The sequence below is a fragment of the Pipistrellus hanaki genome, assembly GCF_964339955.1.
Source record: "Pipistrellus hanaki genome assembly, chromosome: 14".
NCBI classification, from domain to species: domain Eukaryota; kingdom Metazoa; phylum Chordata; class Mammalia; order Chiroptera; family Vespertilionidae; genus Pipistrellus; species Pipistrellus hanaki.
In genome coordinates this window covers 9,789,943-9,816,975 of record NC_140516.1, presented here as the reverse complement: position 1 = coordinate 9,816,975, position 27,033 = coordinate 9,789,943, and the positions used below count along the sequence as shown (strand labels likewise).

At 49.7% G+C, this 27,033-nt stretch overlaps 1 protein-coding gene across 1 annotated transcript in view; it reads left to right on the top strand.

The window, feature by feature from the left end:
- Positions 1-27,033, top strand: part of ANXA11 (annexin A11) — a 46,893-nt gene that overhangs the window by 7,485 nt on the left and 12,375 nt on the right. Inside the window, exons 2-3 of the mRNA XM_084904662.1 lie at positions 24,654-24,716; positions 26,459-26,574. Of these exons, the coding sequence (XP_084760788.1) occupies positions 24,662-24,716; positions 26,459-26,574 (171 nt within the window). The 5' untranslated portion in view covers positions 24,654-24,661. The remainder of the gene's footprint in view (positions 1-24,653; positions 24,717-26,458; positions 26,575-27,033) is intronic.

Below are 27,033 nucleotides of genomic sequence, written 5' to 3'. Positions count from 1 at the left end.
ACACACACACACACACACACATATATATACACACACAAGAGGCCCCCAGGTACACAAAATTTGTACATGGGGGGGTGAGGGTGTTCCTAAGCTCAGCCTGCACCCTCTCCAATTTGGGACCCCTTGGAGATGTCTGACTACCGGTTTAGGCCCAATTCCTGCGGTCTGATTGACACCTAACTGCTCCCCTTCCAGCCTGATCGCCCCCAACTGCCCTCTGCTGGCCCGATGCACACTAGAGGCCCAATGCATGAAATTCGTTCAAGAGTAGCCCTTCCTTCCCCTGGCTGCTGGCACTGGCTTCCCTCTGGCACCTGGGACCTGGGTTTCCCTCTGGCACCCAGGAGCTGGGGTTCCCTTTGGCCACTGGCAGCCACCCAGAATTTTTTGTGTCCTTTCTATTTTATGTCTGGTCATTAAATTCAACCTCTATCTTTCTTCATTCCTTCTTTCTTTTGGCATATTTTGTTGCTCTACTTTTACAATATACTGTAAATTGGTTCATTTATTTTTAGTCTTTTAATTTACAAAGCTCCACATTTTCTTTTGAATGCAGCGTAGCTAATGGGCTTTTGCATGAAATGCTCACCTTTCCATGATGATTGTGTAGATAAGTTTTGATCCAAGGATTATTTATAAGATGGGGTTTTGAATTTCTGACTAGTTTTGTGGGGGTAGATGGTATGTTCATATTTTATTGTGAACTGCTACATTTTTTGGGTTACTAGAGGCCCAGCATATGAAATTTGTGCACTGGTATGGTCCCTAGGCCTGGCCTGTGATCAGAGCCATCTTCCTCAGCTGCCCACAGCCGGCTCCACCCTCCCACTCCCCCACCCCCCTGCCACCATCACGGGTTCCTCATTGTGACTGGTCCAGTGGTTGAGTGGTCGTTCTGCCATTAGGGTCAATTTGCATATTACCCTTTTATTATATAGGACAGTGATTCCCAAAGTGGTCTATATCGACCCCCAGGGGTCTATGACAACCTGCAAGGGGTCTGTCAGCGAAAAAAAAATTTGGGGGTCCATGAAATGAAAATGGGGGTCCACGATAGTGGATCTCAACATACACTGATAGTACCTATTTACTTACATCATATTATCTTATAATATAAAAACATATAAATTATTTATAAAAGTACCTATGAAGTAAAAAATTTATTATAAATGTTTATAAAATTGTGTAAGTTGTAGGATAAGAACCTGCACATAATGATATACCAGTATCATCTTGTTACAAGCATACGCGCAGTAAACATTCTTGCCAATTTTTGTCTCAAAGCTTCTCGAACTTGCACCGACTTGTTCAATTCGTCACTCTATAAATATGAATGTGAGAAAAATACGTTCATTCGTTTCCTGAATCTTGAATAGGAAAGTGCTGAGAAAATATTTTAAAAAATATAAACTGGTAGTTTATCATACAAATTATAGTGAATCAGTGTTATTTTGTTTGAGAATGCCGGAGAAAAGTAGGTACTTTATTTTGAAACTAGATTTGATGATGTTTTGACTATGGTAATACCACCGTGGATAATTAACCCATATGGTGAAATAGAAGAAACGAATGTCATAATACAAGAGGAACTGACTGAAATAAGTACAAACGAAGAACTTAAGGTTCAGTTTAAAAACGGATATCAGCAATTCTGGCTGCAAAAAAACATACCCGTTACTTATCCCGTATTATGGAATATAACGAGGAAATTTTTTATTTCCTTTCCATCGTCATACCTTGTGGAAAGGGGGTTTAGCACTGTTACCAATCTCCTAACGAAAAAAAGAAACAGACTGGACATCATTAGCCGAGGAGATTTAAGATTAAATCTTACAAAATTGACACCAAATGTTGATAATTTAGTATTAAAGCATCAGGTTCATCCTTCCCACTAAAAACATTTACTTATTGCTTAGTTTATTTTATGTTACGTATATTTTATATAACAGATACAAAATTTTATTTTGAGTAGTTTTAATTTAAATTCAATAAATAAATGTATAAAACTTAACATGTGTTTTTATTTCAAGTTTTTAACACTAAACTTCACTACAGTTAGAAATTTACAAAAAAATCAATATCAGGTAAGTAGGGGGTCTACCCAAAACTGAAAAACATGGCAAGGGGTCTACGGCACAAACAAGTTTGGGAACCTCTGATATAGGATGATTAGTGAATGGGATCAGCAAAATCTCTTTATCGGGCTGTACTAAGATCTTCTTTGTGGCCAACTACATGATTAATATTAAAAGGTTCATGGACATGAAAGAAGACTATTTTCTGTAGGAGACCACTTGAGATTTTTCTGTTAACTTGAGCTTATCTTCCTCTATCCTTGCTTATTTATCTGTCTGATTCTGAGAAGTATATAAAAAGTCTCACTATAATCTATTTTTAAGTCAAGCCCCACTTGTATTTGTTCTAGCTTTATGAATTCAGCCTTTATGTTTGACGTGTGCAGTTTTATCAAGCTTATCTTTGTGCATTGCACCCTGTGTCATTTGTTGCTTATTTAATGCTTTTGACCTTTGGCCATTAATTCCATATTATGTGTGCTTAGGAAAACATATTGCAAAGGATCTTTATAAAAAGAGGAACCCCTCTTTTTACACAGTCCTAAAGTTAATAAATAAGAGCATTTTATAAAACAGTGAGAGGCTCAGAAATTTAGAGGCAGGTGTCATTGGCAGAGAGGGGTCATCCATGCCCCTTTGTTTTCAATTCAGGCTGTGGAGTAGGTAGTAATCGGGTGTCCCCCCACCTTCTTCTCAGCTCTCCATTATCATGAGCTCCCCGTCCTGCACTGAAAGCCGGGTTTGGAGGGATGGATAAAATGAGATTTGTGGGTTTTGTCCTCTTTTTCTCTCTTCTGGTTCCCACCTGCTTTTGTTTAGTTTCAAGGAGATGGTCCAATTGTTCTGATTGTAATTGTGTGTATCTTTCCTCATTTGTGGCAGCAAGATAGACTTTCTCTGTTCCCCAAGAGATAAGACAAAAAAAAGTTAGTGCACAACCAGGACCCCAGGGCCAAATGTCATATGTAAAGACTTGGACCTCCAAGTCTTACGTTCTTTTCTGTGGTGTGCTAAGTCACATATACTATTTAAAGGGAATAGCTAAGCCTTGTTGTGCCATGAACTCCTAGTGAGTAGTTTTCCAAGTTCTGTTTTTCAAGATGAAGGCAAATGGCTGAAAAATGGCTGGAAAAACCCTCAGTTTACTGAGGCAGAATTATTGAAAAGTCTTCAACATATTTTTAATGTTAATATTTTCACTTCTAGTTTTTCTCTGTTTATCTAATATGTTTTTGCCCAACCCTTCAAATTATTATTATTTTATTTATTTATTTACTTATTTTTATTTTTATTTTTTGTTAATCCTCACTCAGGGATATTTTTCCATTGATTTTTAGAGAGAATGGGAGAGAGATGGAAAGACAGAGAGAAACATTAATGTGAGAGAAACACATCGATTGGTTGCCTTCTGCAAGACCTCTGACCAGAGAGGAATCTGCAACCAAGGTACATGCCCTTGACTGGAATTGAACCCAGGACCCTTTGGTCCACAGCCAACACCCTATCCACTGAACCAAACCAGCCAGGGCTCAAATTAAATTTTTAAAAGCAATTTTATTTTTCAATTCTAGTTGACATACATTATTACATTAGTTTCAGGTATACACCCTGGTGATTAGACATTACATAACTTACTAAGTGATCATCCTGATAAATCGCGCACCCATCTGACACTGTACATAGTTATTACAATACTAGAGGCCTGATGCATGAAATTCATGCAAGAGTAGGCCTTCCTTCCCCTGGCTGTCAGCACTGGCTTCCTTCTGGTACCTGGGACCTGGGCTTCCCTCCGGCCGCTGGCAGGCACCTAGGACCTGGGATTCCCTTGAAGTCTGGGCTTTGCCTGAAAGGTCGTTGGGTCTAATTAGCATATTATGCTTTTATTATAATAGATTAGTGGCCTGGTGCATGAAATTTGTGCACGGAGGGGGTTGTTCCCTCAGCCCAGCCTGCACTCTCTCCAATCGGATATCCCTCTTGTAATCTGGGATCGCTGGCTCCTAACTGCTCACCTGCCTGCTGCCTGCCTGCCTGATTGCCTCTAACCCCTCTGCCTGCTTGCCTGATTGCCCGTAACTGCCCTCCCAGGCTGGCCTGATCCCTTCCCCAACTGCCTCTGCCTACTGTCACCCCTAACTGCCCTCCCCTGCCAGCCTGGTTGCCTCAACTGCCCTCTCCTGCTGGCCAATTTGGTTCTGATGGATTGATTTCTATGCTACCCTGTTTCCCCGAAAATAAGACAGAGTCTTATATTAATTTTTTCTCCCAAAGTTGCGCTAGGTCTTATTTTCAGAGGATGTCTTATCTTTCCATGCGCTAGGTCTTATTTTCGGAGGATGTCTTATTTTCGGGGAAACACAGTAATCAGCATCAAAAGTTCCACCTCCTAGGCAGCCATTGGCTCCTCACAGTTCACCCAGATTTGGTTCTGATTGATTGGTTTCTATGCCATTCAGTGTCTACGGGCCTGATCAGAGAGGCAGAACTGATCAGCAGCCTCCATGGAGAGAAACAGAGGTGCAGAGAGAAACAGAGGTGGGACTGCTGGCAAAGCCTGGAAAGAAAGAGAGGCAACAGCTGATCAACAGTTGCCACGGAGGCTGTGGATCAGACCCTGCCTTTCTCTTCAGGCCTCTCTCCGGGCCTGATCCACAGCCCCCTCTGGCAGTCAGTGCTGGGTTGCCACTAACTATATTCCCTGTGCTGTACTTTATATCCCCATGACTATTCTGTAACAACCGATTTGTACTTCTTTTTTTTTTTTTTTTTAAATTATATTTTATTGATTTTATACAGAGAGGAAGGGAGAGAGATAGAGAGTTAGAAACATCGATGAGAGAGAGTCATTGATCAGCTGCCTCTTGCACACCCCCTACTGGGGATATGCCCGCAACCAAGGTACATGCCCTTGACCGGAATCGAACCCGGGACCTTTCAGTCCCCAAGCCAACGCTCTATCCATTGAGCCAAACCGGTTTCGGCTGATTTGTACTTCTTAATCCTTTCACCTTTTTCACCCATCCTCTCAACCATCTCATTTGGCAACCATCAAAATATTCTGTTTCTTTTTTCTTTTTTTTCTTAAATATATTTTATTGACTTTTTACAGAGAGGAAGGGAGAGGGATAGAAAGCTAGAAACATCGACCAGCTGCCTCCTGCACACCCCATCAGGGATGTGCCTGCAACCAATGTACATGCCCTTGACCAGAATCAAACCCCGGACCCTTCAGTCCACAGGCTGACACTCTATCCACTGAGCCAAACCAGTTTCGGCTATTCTCTGTTTCAATGAGTCTGTTTCTGTTCTATTTATTCATTTGGGTTTTTATTTTTATTTTTATTTCATTTATTTATTTAGTTAAAAATTTTTTAAGGGAAATAGTATTTTTTTAATATATATTTTATTGATTTTTTACAGAGAGGAAGAGAGAGGGATAGAGAGTTAGAAACATCGATGAGAGTCATCGATCAGCTGCCTCTTGCATACCCCCTACTGGGGATGTGCCCGCAACCAAAGTACATGCCCTTGACCGGAGTCGAACCTGGGACCTTTCAGTCCACAGGCCTACGCTCTATCCACTGAGCCAAACCGGTTTGAGCTTATTTGTTTGTTTGTTTTTTAGATTCAATTGTTGCTAGATATGTATTTATTGCCATTTTGTTGGTCACATTTTTATCTTTTTGTCTTCTTAAAGAAGACCCTTTAAAACTTAATACTGGTTTAGTGGTGATGATGAATTCTTTTAGGTTTTCCTTTTCTAGGATGCTCTTTATCTGTTCTTCAGTTCTAAATGACTAAGGGCCCAGTGCACAAAGATTCGTGCATGGGGCGGGGGGGTCCCCTCAGCTCAACCTGCACCCTCTCCAATCTGGGAGCCCTCAGGGGAGCCCTCTCCAATCTGGGAGTTTCTGTCTTTGCAATCAGATGAGTGAATTGTCTGAGACCCCAACCCAGTTTGGTTTGGTGCTCACAGAATAACAGAGGTGTTTTTTGTTTTGTTTTGTTTTGTGGCTTTTTTTTTTTTTTTTTTACTTATGTCTCTCACCTTTGTTTTCCCTCCATCCCCCACCTGCAACAGTAACTTGCTCCAGGCTCACTTTGCTCTAGTCACTAGTGTCTAGGAGATCCTGCAATGCGTCTGCCACCAGAACAACAATTCCCAGCATTTCTGGTGCTCCCCGCGCTCTAGGCTTCCACTTCCGGTCCAGGGGCTACCACCAGAATTATAATTCCCAGCATTCCTGGTGCTTCCCATGCTCTTGGTTTTTGCTTCTGGTCCAGGGGCTGCACAAATGAAAAAGACTGCGAACTCCAGCTGTCCATAGGCCGGGCTAGTAGGACCGGACACTTCAGTGGTGTCCCCAGGACCTTGCCCACTCAGCACAGGTGCGCACGTGTGCTGGCCACAAACTTGAAGTGGGCAGGGTCCTGGAGACGCCCACCCTGCCCCAGCCGCTGGGCTGGAGGGGCAGGAACGCCTACCACGTTGCTGTAGTGATGATGTGGCATCCCGCCCCACTCCTGGCCACTTGGTGCCTGCATACCTCCATGACACCCACAAGTCAGCCATCTTCAATGGGTTAATTTGCATACTCGCTCCTGATCTGTGGGCATTGTGGAGGTATGGTCAATTTACATATTAGTCTATTATTAGTGTAGATAGTTTTGCTGGGTAAATTAATTTTGGTTGTAGGTCCTTGATTTTTATCACTTGAGTATTTTTTGCCAGTCCCTTCTGGCTTGCAAGTTACTGTTGAGAAATCAGCTGACAGTCTTATAGGTGCTCCCTCATAGGTAACAAACTGCATTTTTCTTGGTGCTTTAAAAATTCTCTTTGTCTTTAACCTTTGGCTTTTTTTTTTTTTAATGTGTCTTGGTATGGGCCTCTTTGGGTCCATCTTGTTTGGGAATCTGGATATTCTGGACTTGTATGTCTATTTCCTTCACCGAGTTAGGGAAGTTTTCTGTTATTTTTTTCAAATGGGATTTCAACTATTTGCTCTTTCTCTTGTCTTTCTCACCCCCCCCCCCCCCCCATGATGCCAGTGTTGGCATGCTTGAAATTGTCCCAGAGGCTCCTTACACTATCCTCATTTTTGTAGATTCTTTTCTCTTTTTGTTGTTCTGATTTTTTCCCCCTATTTCCCTATCTTCCCTATCTCTGATTTGATCCTCTGCTTCATCTACTCCACTGTTAATTGCCTTTAATGTATTCTTCATTTCAGTTAATGTATTCATTTCTGACTCTTTTTTTTTTTTATGTTTTCTTTTTGTTGAAGTTCTAAGTTCATCTACTCTTCCTCTAAGTTCATTGAACATCCTTTCAACCAGTGTTTTGAACTCTACATCTAGTACATTGCTTGTCTCTATTTTGTTTAGTTCTTTTTCTGGAGTTTTCTTCTGTTCTTTCATTTGGATTATGTTTCTTTGTCTCCTCCTCTTGGCTGCCTCCCTGTGTTTGTTTCTAATGGTATGCATTAGGTAAAGCTGGTACATATCACAGGCTTGGTAGAGTGGCTTTCTGTAGTCAGTGTTCTGTAGGGTCCAGTGGCACAGCCTCCCTAATCACTCAAGCTGAGCACTCGAGGTGTGCCCCCGGTGTGGGCTATGTACATACACCTTCTTGTAGTTGAGCCTTGATTGCTATTGGCATGTCATTGGAAGGGATTTACCCCCATGGTGATCAGCTGCCAGGACTGGCTGTGACCACTGTGGAGGACAGTTGGGCTCTGGTGCTTACTGAGTGCACCCCTTGAGTGTGTTGCTTGTGGAGGTGGTTGGGTAGTGGTGCTTCCATGTGGTTTGAAGCTGTCCACTAGGTGTGCTGGCTCGGCCAACCTTAATTTTTAACCTTTCTTTCTCAGTTACAAATAAAATGTTTCTCTTGTAATCAGCACATGACTCAGATGGGGAGGGAGAAGGGATAGCCGAATGTTATTTTTTAAAAGAATGTTTTTCTTAAAAGCATCACATGACTGGTGCAGGGGAGGGAGAAAGGAATGCAGAAGACAGTGATGATAACAAGAAACTGAAGGTGGTGGCCTGTGTGTTTGGTAGAGAATTCAAACTGTTCACATAACCAGTATCTTGATTTTATCCCTTGCATCTTGTTTTCTGTTGATCATTTATTATACCTGGATGTTATTTCTTTCCTGATTGCTGCTATCTTGGTTAGATTTCTCTTCATTCTTTTTCCCCACCTGGCTGTATGAGGATTCAGATTTGGTTATGAATTAAGAGAGCTGCTTACCTCTCTTTCTTCAGAAGTTAGAGGGTTAGTGTCTGTTCCATGAGGTTGTGCAGGCACCACACTCCCTATGCCAAGTTGCTCCCAGCATCCTATAGGCAGGGCTATGGTTTTCAAACTTGAGCACATATAAGAACAACTTGGGAGGTTTATTAAGACACCTGGACCCCACACCCAAAGGTTCTGAGGTGGGAAGTCTGTGGTGGGGCCTGAGAATATCCTTTCTTTCTTTTATATATATTAATTATTGATTTTTCACAGAGAGGAAGGGAGAGGGATAGATAGCTGGAAACATCAATGAGAGAGAATCATCGACCAGCTGCCTCCTGCACACCCACTACCGGGGATGTGCCCGCAACCAATGTACATGCCCTTGACCCGAATCGAACCTGGGACCTTTCAGTCCGCAGACCGACAGCTCTGTCCACTGAGCCAAACCGGTTTTGGCGAGAATATCCTTTCTAACAGGTGCCCAAGTTGTGCTGATCCCGCCAGTCTGGAGACCAGACGTTGAGTTGCCCTGCTCTTCCTCATTTGCAGCACTTCCCTTACCTGCCCGAACCAGGACAGCTGACCTTCCCATTTACCTGACAGGCCTGCCTGGCTGCTAGGGAGACTTCAACACAGTCCTTATTTGGGACTGCCATGTGCCTCAGTACAGCTAGTGTTCTGTGCAGAAGGAAGAGGGGACAAATGGTGTTTGTGGAACACCACCCACTGCTGTCCTTAATTTGAAGCTACTACTGTGCTTGTCAGTGTTGCTATTGGCTAAGCCAGTACTCCTCAGCTTAGGAAGTGGGATGGTGGGTGTCTCCTGCAGTGGTGAGCCAGCAGGCAGTGGGAGTCCTGCGGCCTCCAGTCCTGTGACTGGTGAAGAAACGGGCAGCTGCTGATGGGCCGCTTCCCACTAGTCAGGTCTGGCAGCCACACATTCTGCCACTGCAGCCACCGCCCACTTTTACAGGCCCCGCAGCATGGGAGGGGGCTCCACCACCCCAGCCTTGGGGTGCAGAGGATCTTACTGTGCTCCTCCCGCCACCCGAGCTCTCCCAACCTCAGGTATTTCACATAGGTGACTGGGAGAGCTTGGGGGCAGAGGCCATTTGAACCCTGAACTGAGCTGGGGCCAGTGGTTTCTGCAGTTACTGGTACCCCAGTGGCTGCCAACCCTGCTGTCGGCAGCTGCTAAGTCTTAGGGAGGTGAACTTGGGGGGACACAATGTCAGTGACTTTCCTGGAGCAGATGGCACCTCCTGGGTGGCTCGGTTCTATGGGTTTATTTGGGAGGCAGCAGAGTCACTTTCTCATCCTGCCCTTCCCAGGGCACAGGCTTTACATTTCCCAAGTCCAGTCTGCAGCCAGGAAGGTGGAGTGGAGCCCAGGAAGTGTGCTGAGTGGAGGGGAGCCAGCCTGGGTCATAGTGCCTCTGCCTGGAAGTGGAGAGACACGGTTCTGGAGTCTTTCCTGCCCCAGCCAGTCCTGGAACACTGGGCTGGACTCTGGGCCTGGGCTCCGGGCCTGGGCTCCCACCTGAGTAAAATGAGCCAGTGGAACCAAACGACTTCACGGAGCCCCTTCCAGCTCCGATGTTGTACGATCCTTGAGTGACTAATGTTTTATTTCTGAGAGGTATCTTTCAGAACCTGCTTGCTCAAGTGCAGCCCCTTGGTCACGCCTAGACACTGCCCGGTTGCCATGCTGTGCCCGGCCTTCTCCCGGCTGGGCAGCCCCAGGTGCCAGCCCTTGGAGGGCAAGGTCTGAGGCACTGCCTGGCTAATGATTGACGTAGGCTCCGGCTATTCTTAGTTCCTGGCGTGTGGGTAGGGAGCTGACTGTTTAGCAGCTCCTCTGTGGGCTTTTTGTTCCCTGCGTGAGAGATACAGTCAGGGTCGGGGGAGTGCTGCCCTGGGGCTCCCTGGCTTGTTTCTGTGGCTCAATGGCATCCGTGACCCACACCTCAGTGGTGAGACAGAGCCCAACAAGGGCAGGGCACGGGGGCGCAGAGAGTAGGCCACCTATGCCCTTCTCAGCAGTTAGGGATGTTCAGACACCCGTGAGGTCCTGCCTTGGCATGGGAGGGAGAACTGTCCTAGATGTGTCGTCTGCCCCCACAATTCCTGGAGCCTGCATACCAGAAGCTCTGCCCAAAGAGGCCTTCAGAGCAGGTGCCACCCAGGGTGTGGAAGAGATGAGTCAGGGTCCACGGGTGTCTTGTTGGCGTGTGTTGGGCCTCACTGTGCCCAGCCCTGTGCCAGCCGGTGGCAGGAGAAGGAGAGGCCTGTCCTGGACATTGGGAGGCCGAGGAAAAAGGAACCCTCGCCAGGGCACAAGTCTGACCCTTGCTTGTCAAGAATCACTTCTGAACCTTAGTTCCCTTGAGGTGATAATATCTTGTAGGAACATAGTCCTTCTTTGGGGCTGCCATGTGCCCCAGAGTAATGAGGTGTATAATAAAGTGACGTATGTACTCATCGTAGGTATTGGAGAACAGGGCTGTCATTAGAACATTAGAGGCCTGGTGCACAAAATTCGTGCACGCGGGGTGGAGGGGAGGGGGGGCCGTCAGTCAGGCCTGCACCCTCTCCAATCCGGGACCCCTCTGAGAATGTCCGACTTTAACAGATGACAGCTCCATTGTTTGTTTCTTTTCATGCTTAAACCCATTGGAATTAGCAGGTATTCAGTGTGTATACATTTTGGGGGGATACCTGTATATCTCTAGTCAGTGGTGAAAGGAACCAAAGGCAGGTTTGGAACCCCCCCTAACCTCACTTACTCCCCGCATGTCTCCCCACTCCACTTTCCACCTTCGCGGCAGCGGGAGAATCAGAGTTTCCTCTCATTAACTCGGAAAAGCGCCCTGTCACCCGCTGCCCTGTCACCCGCTGCCCGGCAGGAGTGCGCTAGGCCCCCAGCGAGCGAGGCTCAGTCAGGGCAGCCTTGGCTCATGGGTGCTGGCACCCAAAGTGCACCTTCCTCCTCTGCAGTCGCCCCGACTATCCAGGACTGACACAGGCTTAAGAAAGGTATAAAGGAGACCGGAGGACAGAGCAAGTCGAGGGACTTTGATACAAAATGCTGAGGAATCGGCTTGGTTGAGCTATGGACATGTCAGGACCTCCTTGGTAGATACTAGGGAACTCTGCTGCCTTCAGGTCCTTAGTCTTACCCTGGCCACCACCCTATCCCCCCATTTCATTCTGGGAGGACCTATGACAGACGGTCATATGGAGGTGAGATGGCTGAGTGACATCTATTCCATTGACTACAGGTGCCTTCAGACACCACCCAGGTGGGGATGGGGCAGCTGCAATGCATCAGCATATTGCCGGTCTCCTATTTTTCCATCACAACAAAATTAAGTCAGAGAGTCCCTCTTGCAGCAGCACCCCTCCCACAGAGAAATAATTGTTTGTGAATTTTAAAACCTTCACAGAGCCCAGGTTCTGGGAAGCAGGGTTAAGAGCTCAGATCTCCACAGGCCACTTACTTGAGAGGCGACATGCTGGCTGAGCCTTGGTTCGATGGCAGAGAGAAGTTTCTAGACACTCCCCTCACCGCTCCCAGCTCCAAAGATCCTGTTTGCAGATTGTTAGCCTTATCTCCATTCTCCCTGGGAAATGGCTCTGAGCAGAGGTCTTTGTGGGGTTTTCCTAAAACTGCTATTGTGCTTCCCTCCCCAGATAAGGAGCCTGAACCTGGGCAGGCTGAGCCTTTGTTTTTCTCCCTCTGTCCCGGGAATCTAGTCTGCAGGTGGTCTAACTGTGAAGCTAAGCAAAGTGAAGCTCCAGCTCAGACCCCTTGCCTTGCCTGTGGGCCTCCCAAGGTCCTGCCCTGGAAGGGAAATAATAAAATTATGTGCTTTTGTAAAATTTAACAAAAAGTGTTCTGTATTCATTTTCTAAAGAGAGCCCCTGATATTGTACAGGCTCCTGGGCCCACGTAGCCTGGACCTTCCCAGTAGATGCTGTTATTTATTATTATTATTTTAGAATATATTTTATTGATTATTTACAGAGAGGAAGAGAGATAGAGAGTTAGAAACATCAATGAGAGAGGGAGACATCGATCAGCTGCCTCTTGCACACCCCCTTCTGGGGATGTGCCTGCAACCAAGGTACATGCCTTGACCGGAATCGAATCCGGGACCTTTCAGTCCGCAGACCAACACTCTATCCACTGAGCCAAACAGGTTTTGGCCTATTATTATTTTTTAATGAGTAATTTACAGATAAATTTTTAAGTTTGCTTCTCTTTTTAATAATTTTTTACAATAACAGAAGTAAACATGTCAGACACTTATATAGCACTTGCTTTATCACACATTGTTTTCACAAAAGATCTTTTTTTAAGACTAAAATTTATGGTTTATGTACTTATCAGATGAGTCTACTGTAGCTATGATGCTGGTCTTGACCAGCCATTGGCTGGCCTCCAGCCTTTTGGACAGTGACCTCTTGGCTTGGGGGCAGGAGGTGAGGGTCCTGGGCAGCCCATTAGGATCTTGCTGTGTTATTTGGCCCGTCACTTCCTCCTCTCTGATGGTCTGTTTCCCCATTTGTGAAATGAGTGGCGGTGGGGTGAGTTGGAATGAACTGAGTCATCTCCAGGGCTGAGTGGCTCTGGGTCATAGATGCAGGGCCCCAGCCCACTGGGCGTGGTTGGCTGGCTCAGGTGGATCACACTGGGACCTTTTCCCTCCCTAAAGCATTTGCATTGCCTGCTGGGTGTGCCTGTTCTGGCCACAGGGAACCCATTCAGAGTCTCACCTGGTGACTGTTAACTGACAATGGGAGTGAGCAAAGCTTTTTTGAGCTCTTACTCCCAGCCCCGATGAGAGGTGAGTTCCTTGGGCCCTTGTTCTCTGTCAGGATGGTTTTTGTGTGGCCTTGTACTTCCCTTGTCTGAGAAAGCTTGCTGAGTGCACAGAGCTCTTACACAGAGGGCAGAGGCCTTTTCCATATGGAGGGATCTGGAGGGAGGGAGAGAGCAGTGCTCACTGCATTCATTTCTGTTGCTGCTGTTTAACAAATTACCACAAACTTAGTGGCTTAAACGCACTACTTATTTATTTATTTATTTATTTATTTATTTATTTATTTATTGTGGTAAAATATATATATTACAGAAAATTTACCATTTTAGCCGTTGTTGGGCATGCAGCTCCGAGATATAGAATACATTCACATTGTGCAGCCGTCAGCACCGCCCTTCTCCAGGCTCTTTTTGTCTTGTAACTGGAACTCTGTCCCCATGAAACAGTAATCATCCTTTCCCCTTCCCCAGACATTTGACTACTCCCGATAGAATGGTTTATCTTTTGGGGACCAGTGTTAACCCAATAAACTTGATGCAATTCACGAATCCAGCATCTCATCTAGCAACTAGAAGGACACTCCAAGTTGTGTTTTCTTTGGAGGAAGAGAATGGAAATGGAAGGGTGTTTGTGTGTGTGTGTATGTGTGTGTGTTTTAATCTCCCTCCCCCCATTCATGAGAGTGGAAAACAAACAAAAAATTGCCTCCCATGATCTGGAATTGAACCCAGAACTTCCATGTATAGGACCACGCTAAGTAGCTGAGCCACATCATCCAGGGCAAAACTGGAAGGTTTGTTGTTTTCTTAAGGTATGTTTTTATTGATGTTAGAAGGTGAGAGAGACATCGATTGGCTGCCTCTTGCATTCCCCTTACTGAAGAACAAGCCCACAACCTGGGCATGTGCCCTGCATTCCAATTATTGGCCCTGGGAATGGCGACACCAAGTGTCTGACTGGTGGGGTCAGACCAGACCTGGGTTCAGCAACCTGAGTGCTTGAGTTCTGGCTAGGAAAGAAGTCAGAGCCGAGGCAGACGTGCTATAGAAGATGTATTAGGCAAGCAAAGGGAAATTGGAGCAGGTTCCTCAGAGAGCGGCCCGGGGAGCGGGCCAGGGCTCCTTCTAATCCCTGGAGGGGGTTAGGCGGCTTTCTTCTCCACTGGCCAGTCAGGGTCTGTCCAGTCGTCTTCCGTCCTCGTGTGGCAGTTAGGTGGGGCTTTCCTCCAGCCCCCTTGTTCTCTAAGGGTGGGGGGCTCCCACAGGGCTTCACCATGAGCCAGGGGAGAAGGGTCAGGAGAATCCCACCTGCATGACCCGAGGCATTCTAGGATGGACAGGGGGTCTCAGCAGCAAGGTACTGAATGATAATACTAATCTCCAATATTTGCTCCACCAGTTTTGTTTTGTTTTTTCCCCAATGGGGACATTGTCCTGGAGACCTTCTATAACTGGCCCATTGCCCCTGCTCTGCTCATGGCTGTCTAACTCTGCTACAGAATGGGTGCCCTCTCATGCCAAAGCCGGTTTGGCTCAGTGGTAGAGCATCGGTCCGCGGACTGAAAGGTCCCAGATTCGATTCCGGTCAAGGGCATGTACATTGGTTGCGGGCACATCCCCGCACATCGGCAGCTGGTCGATGTTTCTTTCTCGTCGATGTTTCTAGCTCTCTATCTCTCTCCCTTCCTCTCTGTAAAAAATCAATAAAATATATTAAAAAAAAAAAAAAAAAAAAGAATGGGTGCCCTCTTGGTGCTTGGGGTGATGCTCAACCAGCTGAGCCATACCGGCCAGGGTAAATGGGAGGATTTTGATGGTGTACAGACCATCCTGTGTGGTTACTTTCAGTCTCAGAGATTGTAAGACTGCCATGCAGGCCTTCCCTGAGCTTGTCAGTTTAGTGTGTAGGCTCTTTTTTTGTCCACATGAGTAACATTGCTATGAACATGGGTGTACAAATATGTTTGAGTTCCTGTTTTCAATTGTTTTGAGTAAACACCCAGAAATGGAATTGCTGGATCAAATTTTAATTTTTTGAGGCACCACCCTACTGTTTGCTACCTCAGCACCATTTCACCACGGGATCTTTGTCTTGTAGTTCTGTCTGTGAAAAACAATTAAATTTTTTTTAAAAAAGGACAAGGAGACACAAAGTGAGGCATTTAATGTCGATCTTGCAAGATCAGGTGTTTGGTGGGCAGACACGTTCAAAGCGGTTACCACCAACGTTTTATTCCCTAGTGTGCAGGTCCCTCCCCTGGTTCCTCATTGGCTGGGTACCATGGAGTGTACAATCTTCCTGGAGGTCGCTTAAGTTTCATTATTTCCTTACTAGAGGCCCGGCGCACAAAATTCATGCATGGAGCAGGCGTGTCCCTCAGCCGGGCCTGCACCCTCTCAAATCTGGGACCCTACAGGGATCCGGCCTAAACCGGCAGTTGGACATCCCTCTCACAATCTGGGACTGCTGGCTCCTAACCTGATTGTCCCTATCTATTTCTGCCTCCCAGCCTGATCGCCCCCTAACTGCTCCCCTGCCAGCCTGATTGACACCTAACTGCTGGCTTGATGGCCCCCAACTGCCCTTCCCTGCAAGCCTGGTCACCCCTAACTGCCCTCCCCTGCTGGCCTGATTGCCCACAATTGCTCTCCCCTGCCAGTCATCTTGTGGCAGCCATCTTGTGATGACATGAGGGAGGCCATCTTGCAATGGCCACCTTTGTAGTAGCCATCTTGTGACAGCATCAATAGGCTTTTATAATATAGGATAGGATATTCTCTCTTTCCCCTTCCCAATTTAAATTCTTTTGTCACTTGGCTCCTCCCCAACAACATCCTGTTTTCTGGGGACCTTCCAAGTGCATGAACTTTGTCACGTTTGCAGGCTAATGCAAGTAGACTACCAGTTATTTTCCATTCAGGGTTAAATGCCTTGCCTTGGAAATGGACCACCACTGACTTTTTAAAAAATACTTTGTTTTTCTTTAATATATTTTTATTGATTTCAGAGACGAAGGGAGAGAGAGAGGGAGAAACATCAATAAGGAGAGAGAACCATTGATCAACTGCCTCCTGCCTACTGGGTGGGAATTGATCCTGCAATCTGGGCACAAGCATTTGACCAGAATCGAACCCAGGACCTTTCAGTCCACAGGCCAACGCTCTGTCCACTGAGCCAAACCGGCTAGGAATGACTTTATTTCTAACGTGTCTCACAGGTCTCTCAGTGCTCATAGGCATGGATACATCTTTTCTGGAGGCTCTAGGGGAGAATCCTTATCTTCTGCCTCACAAGGCAAGGCATGTGGCCCTGGTCCGGTTCCTCCTGGGATGGTGTCTCTCTCATGCTTATCATTTTCTTTTCATCCTTAACACAATCAGGAAAGGACTCTTGTAATTAAATTGGGCCTACCCATCTGAAGGTTGGTAACTACAATCACATCTGCAAGTAACTTTTCTCACGTAAGGTAACAGTCACAGGTTCTGGGGCATCTGGTGGGGACTGTCTGGTGTGGTGTTTTTGAGGGACCTAATCAAGGAACGTGATGGTGCCTTGATCTTGGGCTTTCAAAAGTCTTCCCCTCTCCTCTTTCCCGACCCCCCAGTGTGAGCCAGACACCTGAGCATCCGAGCCTGTCCCTCTTTAGCCACTTGGGAGAGAACGATACTGGGTGAGCTGGTCACAGTGAGAACTTTACACAGGTCTTCCTTGTTCTCGCTTCATTCAGTCCTCGGGATGCACATCTCGGGATGGTCAGATGGGCTGTCAGTGAAAGTCACTGAGCAGGTGTTGGAGCTGGGACCTGAACCCTGGCTGCCAGGCCAGTAATGCTTCTTAGGATGTGAGAAAAGTCCAAGCCTGTAGAGAATTTAAATAGAAAGGTATTTGAGCCTGGAAGCCAGATCTCAGCAGGCTGAGGTAAAATGCTTCTGAGACTAACAGGACGTTTGCTGTTTCTTTTATTAAGGAAGGTTACCTGAAGGTGGGAGGAAGCCCTAGGGGTTACAGGATAAATTAAGATTATGTGCTTTCTTGGGGCTTATTTGCAAGGTGTGTTAACCTAGATGCACAGAAGCAATAGGCAAGCTTGCTTAAGGCAAAAATAGACCCTTTCCTAAGAAGTTGTATGCCTGGGGTTCGACTGCCCCCCTCGCCTGTCCCATTAGGAAGTTATGATCAGATCACCCTGGGAGGCTACTTTTCCCAGAACCACTTTCTGAAGTGGGTAAGTGAAAATGAACTGAGCACCTACTCTATGCCAATAAGCTACATGGCAGAGAGCTTTCTCTGTGGGCACCAGTGCATTAGACTCTCACAGCCACAGAGTAAGAGGGTGCATTTCCCCAATTTCACAGGTAAGAAGGAAGGCTTGGGAGAGGCGAAGTGACTTCCTGTCACACAGCCGGCAGGAGGTAGAGCTAGAATGTTGTGTCGCTCAGGCTCCCCAGCAGGGTGAGGTGATGGTATCAGATCTGGGGGCTGTGGATGAAACACAGCAGCACAGCAGAGCCAGGAAGTCTTGTGACTGCCCTGTGATGTTGGTGGCTCTTGCGGGGGAGGGGGAGCGTGGGTTGCGTGAAGAGGGGGAGTGTGGGTTGCGTGAAGAGGGGGAACTGGCTTCGAGATGGAAGAGAGTCACTGGGTGATGGGAGGATCTTGAGTTGGCCATTCTGAGGCCCAGTGTCGGTGCTGCTTGGCTGCATGAGCTGGGATGAACCACTCAGCTTCCCCTTTCCCCACCCGGACGAGGGAGGGGTTCAGAGAGGGGGCTCCCCAAGTTCCCTTCCGGCACAGCTGCGTTTGATGTTAACTGCAGTGGGGCCGGGAGTGTGCGGCTCCCCCGTGGGCCGAGGTGATCGTAGAGAAACAGCACTGGGGTTGGACTTCACAGGAGATGGAGGGACTTGAGAGCTATGTGGGGCGACTCGGGGGGGCGGGGGGGGGGCGGCTCAGACATCTCGGGGACTTGTGGTTGATTAACGTCTGCTGGTTCCTCCTACCTGGTTTCTCGGGCTGGTCCTGGAGGGCCCGCCGGCAGGTGGTGTAATTGGGAGGTGGTGTAACTGGGAGCAGCCTCTCTGGCGGAAGTGGTGAAGCAAAGACACAGGTCTGCCTCCAGCCTGAGCTGCACTTAGAAGCACAGCCCGCAATTTCCCCCCTTTTTTTGAGGGGGGAGGTGTTTCCTCATCCTGACCATACCTTGAACTCAGACTTGGGTGGAAAGATTTTTTAAAAATTTCTGCCATAGTCATAAGGACCTTGGCGTCTACAAGGACCACAACCTGAGCCCCGTCACATTCTGGCCTGGGCTTCCGCCAGATATGATTGGCACCATATCTGGATTCACCTTCCTCTGTTGTCTGCTTCCCACTCCTTCAAAATCTCTAATTTGGGTTGGCATTTGGCTACATGATGGCTGTTCCAGAAGCCCCTTTAGTGGGCAGGTGTCAGAGGGGCCTGTCCCCATGAACAGGGATGAGCTGGGTCTGCCAGAGCTGTGCGGTGGAGGGCTGGTAGAGAGACCTCCTGTATGAATCTCTGTGCATGTGACAGCGGTCCTTCCTGCCTTACTCCCTCCCCTTCTCAGTTCCAAGGACCTGGTCTGGAAAGGCAGCTGAGAGGAGAGAACATGATGTCTGTCAGGCGGGGGGCCCAGAGTGAAAGTATAGCTGTCACTTGGTATTTGCGGGGGATTGGACACCACAACCCAAGGATGCTCAAGTCACTGATATAAACCTAGAGGCTTGGTGCATGGATTCATGCACATTGAAAGGGAATTAATTGAAAGGGCCAGTGGGGTGGGACTGAGCAAGACAGACTGGACATGCCCTGGAGCCAACCTCCTGCAGTCCCTCCCCATGCACATGGAGGGCACCAGGGTTCAAAGGGCATCTGCGGAATGAGCGGGAGTCCCTTCTGCAGGTGGGGGGTCCCTCGGCCTGGCCTGTGGGGATCAGGCCAAAACTGGCAGTCCGACTTCCCCCGAAAGGTCCCGGACTGTGAGAGGGCACTCTGTAAACTTGCTGTCGCTTGGTAGCTCCTGCATTGAGCATCTGCATACTGGTGGTCAGTGTGCGTCATACCTACTGGCCTGCCAACCGGTATATAGATAGATGGGTTAGTATTTGCATATAACCTGTGTATACCCTTCCAAATACTTTCAATCATCTCTAGGTGACTTATAATACCTAACACAGTGTAAATGCTATGTAAAGAGTTATATTTTATTGTTTAGGGAATCACTTTCTGGAATTTTTTCTCCCCAAATATTTTTGATCAGTGATGGGATGAATGAGTGGATGCAGAATCTGCAGATACGAGAACCAGCTGCACTGACACCAGGCTCCGGGGTGCCCACAGAGCTGGGCCTCCGCAGGCCAAGGCCTTGCCTCCTCCAGTCCCTCTTCCCAGGCCGGTTTCCTCTCCTAGAGGCCTTTTCAGAGGTGCCTCCCCTCCCCCACAACCTTCCACTTCTGCCTCCTGCCTGGCCCCATTCCTGGAGCGTGGACCAGGCGTTGGCACTCAGGCATGCAGAGGATGGAAAGAAAACACTGCCAGTTTCCTGTTGGGGATTTCTCCTTGGGGTGATTGGAAAATCCAGCACAGCCATTCACAGGGCTCTGCTGCAGAGCTGGGCCTGGCCTGGGAGAAGGAACCTGCACCTTCACTCTTCCCTTCCTCTCTCCTTCGTGCTGTCCTGATTACCCACATCTCCTGTTGCTCCCCCAGCCCAGCCCCACCCTGACCCCACAATCACACCTGCTGGCCCGGTGAGCTGGTCCTTCCACGCGGGGCCCATTGGCTCCCAAACTGCAGGGCCCAGAGCCTGGGATTGGATGGTGCACTGTGTGTCCATGCACAGCCCGAGGGAGCAGGTCCTTTTCCGGTCCCGAGTCCCCTAGCTGCTCCGAGGCTCGGTTCTGATGGGATCCAGGGACACCCGGGCTCTGTTGCTTTTCCTCGGGCAACTGCTGCGAATAAAAGCTAGACGCTAGAAGGAGTGTTTCCTAGAGTGTGGAGCACAGAATCGCTGGGAGTGATGGCGGGGCTGGGGTGTCTGTTTAAGTTTCAGATTCCCGGGCTCATCCAGGTTGAAAGGCCCAGAATGACGGGGCCCAGCCAGCTGCAGCTTTTAGCGAGCTCTCAGGATGACTCTCCTGCATGGGGACCAGTGCTGCTCAGAGTGAGGTTCATAGTCAAGCAGCTTTTGGGGTCCTCTCCCAGCGCTGCTGTTTCAGACACTGGGGGAGGGACCCGGCAGTCAGGTGTGAGAAGCGCTGCTGACTGACATTTGAGAAGCGGGGGGACCACAGCTGGGGGAGGACCACAGCTGGATGAAATCGGTGTGCAGCTGCAGGTAGACGGGCCCCTCGAGGAGGGAGGGTGGTGTTTGCTGCAGCAGCCCCATGAGGCAGGAACAAGGAGGGGCCTGACATTCCCTGGAGGCTGCTTTCTAAGAATGAGAAGTCCTGAGAAGCCACATGCCGGCCAGCTATGAGTCCTGAGTCCCCGTCAGTCTGTGTCCAGAGCCACACAGAGCGGCCGCAGTGGAAGAATCCCACCCAGGCACCCTTCTCCTCTGTGAGAGAACGGGAATAGGAGAGGCCTGGGGGAGCGCAGAGGGATGCTCCTGGGTGCGGAGGAGAAAGCGGCCTGCTGGGTTGTAACGACCCTGTTCCCTGCTGTCCTGGGCAGTGAGGTTGGACAGGCATTGGGGGTGCGGGGTGGGGGGAGGTGGAGAGGGGCCCCTGGAATCCCTGCCCAGCTCCCTTCTGAGCCTCAGGGTCCCGGGAACAACTTTGCCAAGACAGCAGGCCCCGGTGGTGGCTTCTTTTGAGAAGAATCAGAGACCACAGTTACCCAAAGACTAGATGAGCAGATTTCTTAATTTTCAAAAAGGTGGGGAAGAGTGTGAATGCTGGGTTAGAGCAGCAGGAGGATCCCTGCAGCCTCCCAGCACATGCCATAGATGGGAAGGGAAGAAGGGGGGCACTGGGAGCCAGGGTGGTGCACCCCGAGGCTGCCAGCCTTTCTCTGGCGGTTAGGTTGGAAGGCTCTGGGCGTGGGAGAGTGTTACACCCTTACCTGATGGGGACCCTCTCACACTGCTGTGAGCGGGGGGGAACGTGCGCTGTTGTGTGCTGGGTTAGGTGGCCCGCTGGCTGCTGGTGCCTGTGCCGCTGTAGTGTGGCTGGGGGTGGTCAGGAGTGAGTTTGGCAGTGTCTGTCCTTGGCCCTTTCTGTATCGTGGATGTTAAATAAAGCTGAGTGAGCACTGAGATGTTGGAGGTTGGTCAGAATCCCAGGAGATCTCAGTAGGCTGAGCTCTGGCAGAGGTAAGGGAGGAATGTGACAGGAATCTGCCTGCCTCAGGGCTCGCTATCCAGAACACCCGTGTTGCCAGTACAGGATGTAGGAGGGGGAAGGGAGAGGACAGTCCCACCTTTACTCTCCAGCCCACACCTGGGCCTCTGAGAAACAAGGGAGTGGGGCGTAGCCCTGAAGCTACTCTGGCCGGAGATGGTAGGAAATGGCTGTTCTCAGGAGGGGAGCCTGGAGGTCTGGGGGGGAGAGGGAGACCCAGAGAGGAAGGACTGCTCCTTGGACGTGGAACTGGACCCAGCCTGCGGGCACCGAGGGCAGCGCTCATTGCCAGGGGAGATCCTGGCTCTTGCTGGGGCCTCGCCATGAGCACCCTGGAGGCAGGCGGAGGCTGACCAGCGGTCAGGGTCCAGGCCCCAGTCTGGTGTATTTATTTAGCCGTGCTAACCCCAGGCTCAGAGAGGGGCCGTCTTGGACTGAATGGACTCTGTGTGTGCTATACAGATCTTGCAAGAACAGCCGCAGCCTCCAGTGAGCTCATAAATCCCCACCTGAATTGGGCCTTTTTAAAGTTGTTTTTCATAGGCAATACTTATGTGGCAAAAATGCAAATACAAACAGTAAGCTTCATTTCTGTCTCCGCTTTTTTTCTCCAATGGCAACCAGTGTTACCCAGTTTCTTGTTTCTTGTTCCAGGGATGGTCTCTGTGCATGTGTGTATATATATACACACATCACTAAGTTTGTATGGTTAGGTTTTCTTTTTAAAAAATATTAGTATTATTCCTTGATTAATAATGGTGATCATTTCATATCCCCATATATAGAGCTGGCTGATTCTAAAAGTAGCTACAGAGTACCCACTGTATGGCTCCGTGGTGATGTATTTAGGGCACACGTAGGGGTTTGTTGTAACTAGTGCTGCCGTCGCCATGTGCGGATGCCCCCTCCCATGGTGTCCGTGTGTCTGCGAAAGTGTACTTCCAGAAGTCCAGTCTCTGGGTCAAAGAGGGTGTCATTTTTAAATTTGACACCGCTGTATTTTTCATTGGCGTTCTCAGCGTACAGTGAGAGTGAACATCTTTAATCTTCAGTTCCTTTTCTGTAATTGCCTGCTCACATCATTTGAGTTTTTCTAGTGGTCTTTTTATTATAAAACATTTTCCTTAAGTTTGTCATTTCTCTTGTCTTTAAAATGTGTGTATATGTGTGTGTGTGCGTGTGAGTGTGTGTGTTTCTTTGATCTCAGAGAGAGGGATAGAAATATCAATGATGAGAGAGAATCATTGACCAGCTACTTCCTGCATGCCCCCTACTGGGGATCAAGCCGGCAACCTGGGACCTAACCATGATTTTCCTGGTTCACAGGCCAGGTTGGTGTCCAGCCCCGGAGCCACACTGGCCCGGCTCTCTTGTCTTTAGGTTGTTTTCCTTATTTGTCTCTTACCATGCAGAACATTAATTTTATATCTTTGGGGTTTGACACCACTTCTTACATTTAAATCTTTGGTCTGGCCGAATTTTATTTTGGGGGATGGAACAGGTTAGTTTCTTGCTTTTGTGGTGTTTTTTTTCTGCCACCTTCCTGTGGGCCTTGGGCTTCAGTGCTCTGGGAGGAGACGAGGAGTGGACAGGGGTCTTTGGTGCCCAAAGCTTCAGCACAGTGATGGTCTCCAGAGAGAAGGATGTCAGGACACAACCGCAGCTCACCTGTTCTCTCTGCCTCCCATCACTCCCGGCTCAACCATCACTCAGATCCCGGGACCTGTCCACAGCAGCAAGGTCTGAGGTTCTGGCAGAGGGTCAGGCAGGACCTGGAAGTCTTTGTACTGACCACTCACCAGCCACAGGAAGATGAACCAGTCTTAGGGCAGCCCTATTGGGGTTCATGCTGTCCTGACTCTCACATCTTGACCATCAGACCACAGCGTACAAGAAAAGGGGTCTATGGTCCATGCGACAGGTAGCCAGTCCTAGCTCTCTCCAAGGTCACTTAGCCATCGTCTGGCCTCAAGATTGCTTTGCCTACCGTTACCGCTCTGCCCATTAGACCAAAACAAATGAGCTCGGCCATGAGGCTAAGAACCAGGCCACCCTGTGGGGATTGGTAGTACCTTAAGAAAGGCTTGCAGCCCCCATGAAAAGTGCATTCCCAGTTCTCAGGCACAGCCAAGAGCAACTGGAACCTCATAGGTAGGCAGCAGTGTCTCACAGTGGGGCCCTGGACCCACAGACAACATCACCTGGGAACTTGTGAGAAACGCAGATTCTGGTTCTGCTAACCCAGACTCTGTAGGTGGAGCCCACTGTGGAGTTGAACAAGCCTCCAGGTGGTTCTGGTGCCCACAGTTTGGGAACCAGGGGGGCCCAGCATGGAAGGAGCAGCTCACCGGGCCAGCAGGTGTGATTGTTAAGGGGGCCTACAGTTTGGTCACACTCCCTCGCCTGCCATTGGGTGCCTCTGCAAACCGCAGCAGCCACTGATTAGCAAGAGTGGCCGATGTCACGGCAGATCTGCGTCGCTCCTGGGCAGTTGAATTGCTGGGACACGGCAGAGGGGCTGTATTCAAAGCGGCCTGGCTTCCAGGCCTGTTTCCTCCTCCTACCTCTGATCTGCAAGTCGCTTACCCTTGCTGAGCTCCTGGCCTTGGTTCTTAGGAGCTGCCTGGTGCTGCCTCACTTGCCTGATTCCACCTCCTGGGTCAGGTGAGCTCCTGAGGTCCCTCCTTGTTCCTGGGACAGTGATTCCCTGCCAGGTTCCCTTGAGGAATGAACCAGAGGTTGGAGAATGAGAGTGTACCCAGGCTGGCCAATCCGCAGGTTGGGCACAGGGAGATGGGCTCTGGCCCCCTGCTGGATGGATGGTGATAAGGGCACTGGGAGATGGAGACAAACAGGTGGGAGTGAAGCTTAGGTGAAAGAGGTTTTCAGGGAAGCCCACCGCTCATGGGTGGCAAGTCCTATAGTGTGAGTGTAAGTGTGTGAGTGTGTGGATGTGGGTGTGGGTGTGGGTGTGCTGAGCTGGAGGCCCTAAAGCAGGTAGAGGGTAAACTGGTTGCCACAGTCCAGACTGATGCAATCTCTCCTGCAGGGGCTGGCTTGTGGTTGTTGGTGTTCTCCTGAGAAGTTTCTGGTTAAGCTGGTGGGAGCTCCCGGCAGAGCCTGAGCGTTTTTTTTCTTCCTTTCAGATTTGACCATGAGCTACCCAGGCTACCCCCCGCCCGCAGGCGGCTACCCCCCAGTTGCACCAGGTAAGTGTGTGTGTGGGGAGGAGAGGAATAAGATTGTTCCCCACAGTATAGCCAGGTGGGGTGGCAGCTGGAGGAGGGCAGAGGCCCTGAGGCTTCTCCTGGCTCTGTTGTCTCCTTTGCAAATGGCTTCACGGATCTCTTCACCCACTGGGCTGTCCCAGATGCTAACGAGAGCCAGCTAACGCCTCTGGCACGGTGTCCTGGGTGCACTATCAGGTGGCTAGTCACTTCTGTGCTCACGGCTCAGGGTCCCTCTGCGGGGTCGGGGAGAGGGTGGGGGAGTGAAGGCGGACTCTGAGGGCCCCGCGTCCTGCAGCCGCACCAGCCATAGTGCTGCTCTGCACACCCAGAGGTCATCTTCTCTGGCCTGGCCCCCGGGTAGGAGGGACACCTGAGGGCTCCTGGGATAAGGGGGGAAGGGACCATTCTGGACTGGTCATCCTGAGGTGGCCTGAGCTGCGATGTCCCTCGCCCCATAAGATCCCTGAGCACATTCATTTCTCTAGAGCTGAGGCTCTGGAGTCTGAGCACTGAGGGCCCCGCAGGCCATTTGTGATGGTCAGGCCCAGCGCTGGGAGGCTCAGCCGCTGGCTCATCGGTGGACTGGGCCATTGCGCTCCGAGCCAGCCCTTGTCCTGATTTGCCTGTGCTGGCCTGAGTCCCCTCTCCCTAACCTGTTTCCCCGAAAATAAGACAGTGTCTTATATTAATTTTTTTCTCCCAAAGTCGTGCTAGGTCTTATTTCCAGGGGATGTCTTATCTTTCCATGTGCTAGGTCTTATTTTCGGAGGATGTCTTATTTTCGGGGAAACACGGTAGTAGGAATCCTATCGTCTGAGCACCTGAGCAGCAAGAGAGCAGGCAGGTGACTCGGGAAGGCTCTGTCCTGAGTGCCCAGAGCCCTGCAGCGCAAAAGATCGAGGCCCCAAGGCCCGTTCGCTGCCGAGAACAGAATGCATCCAACAGGCCAGCAGCCAGCACGATGACGCCAGCTGGGCTGCGAGCTGCTTGCAGTGACCCTGGCAGCATAGCGCCCTGGGCACCCAGCTAGGCCCTGGCTGGCGTTAGCTCAGCCTCAGCACGGCAGTGTGAAGCAAACACTAGTTATTGTCCCCTTGACCCCAGAGGAAACGGAACTTCGATGTGGGTGCCCGCCCCAGGACACAGCCCCTGGTTCTGCTGGCTCCAGAGCTGGGCTTTTTACTGAGGTCCCCCTCTGTCCCCACAAGGACGGTGTCTTGTTTAACGTGACTCAGGCCCATCTTCTTTCCTCCTCCAACCTGCTCCTCCCTGCCTCTTGCAGACTTACAGCCACCGTGTCAGCCTCCCCGCTCCACCACGCGCTTGCATCTCCCTGGATTCTCAGTCTCCCTGAGCTCCTGCTGTCAGTGTCCTAAAATGACCTGTCCTTGCGTCTGCACTCTTGCTCTACGATGGGGAGTCTGGGCTGGGGTGGAGGGGCAGACCTGCCCTTGACCTCCCGCACCCTCAGTACCCCACAGAGGGCTTGGGAGTGTTGCTGAACTACTCCTTCCCTCCCCGGACAGAGGCGAAGGGCCCCTCTTCCCTTCCTCCGGCAGGGGGACTGGGTTAGACTTGCTTGCCTGTGTGTTCTGTGTGGCCTGTAGTGCTGTCTCCGAGACCCTGCTTGGCCTGCCCCTGGGCCACCTGGGAGCTTGCCGTCTCTGCCTTTCCCTGTTGGGGGGCTGACCTGGGGCTAACGGGCTTGGTGTTGCTTTCAGGTGGTGGTGCCTGGGGAGGTGCTGGCTACCCCCCACAGCCCAACATGCCCCCTATTGGGCTGGATAACGTGGCCAACTACGCGGGGCAGTTCAACCAGGACTACCTCTCGGGAATGGTGAGTCCAGCCCTTCTGCTGGGCTGCCCTGGGCCCACTCCTGCATGGCCAGGGCGTAAGGCTGCTGGCTTCCAGGGTGTCACGGGGGCTGTGTGTGACGTGTGGATGCTGAGTGTACTGGGGGGCATCTTAGGACATAGGGGCTTTTGTCGGGGCTCTCACCTGCTCACTGTCCCTCTCTGTCTCTACATTTGCAGAGGCAGAGAAATTAGTGATGGGGGATACATTGGCGTGCAGTCTGTTAGGTCCTTTTTGGCTCTTTGGGGCTGGGTAGGGTGGTGCCTTTTGTATGAGCTCAGAATAGGACAAGTAGGGAGGTGAGGATGGGTATGTGTATGCATGCATGCGCTTTGTACAAATGTCCATCTGTGTGTGTGTGTGTGTGTGTGTGTGTGTGTGTGTATGTATGATTGTGTGGGTGGCTGTTCAGCTTGGGCCTGGGAGTGGGTTCCTGGTAGC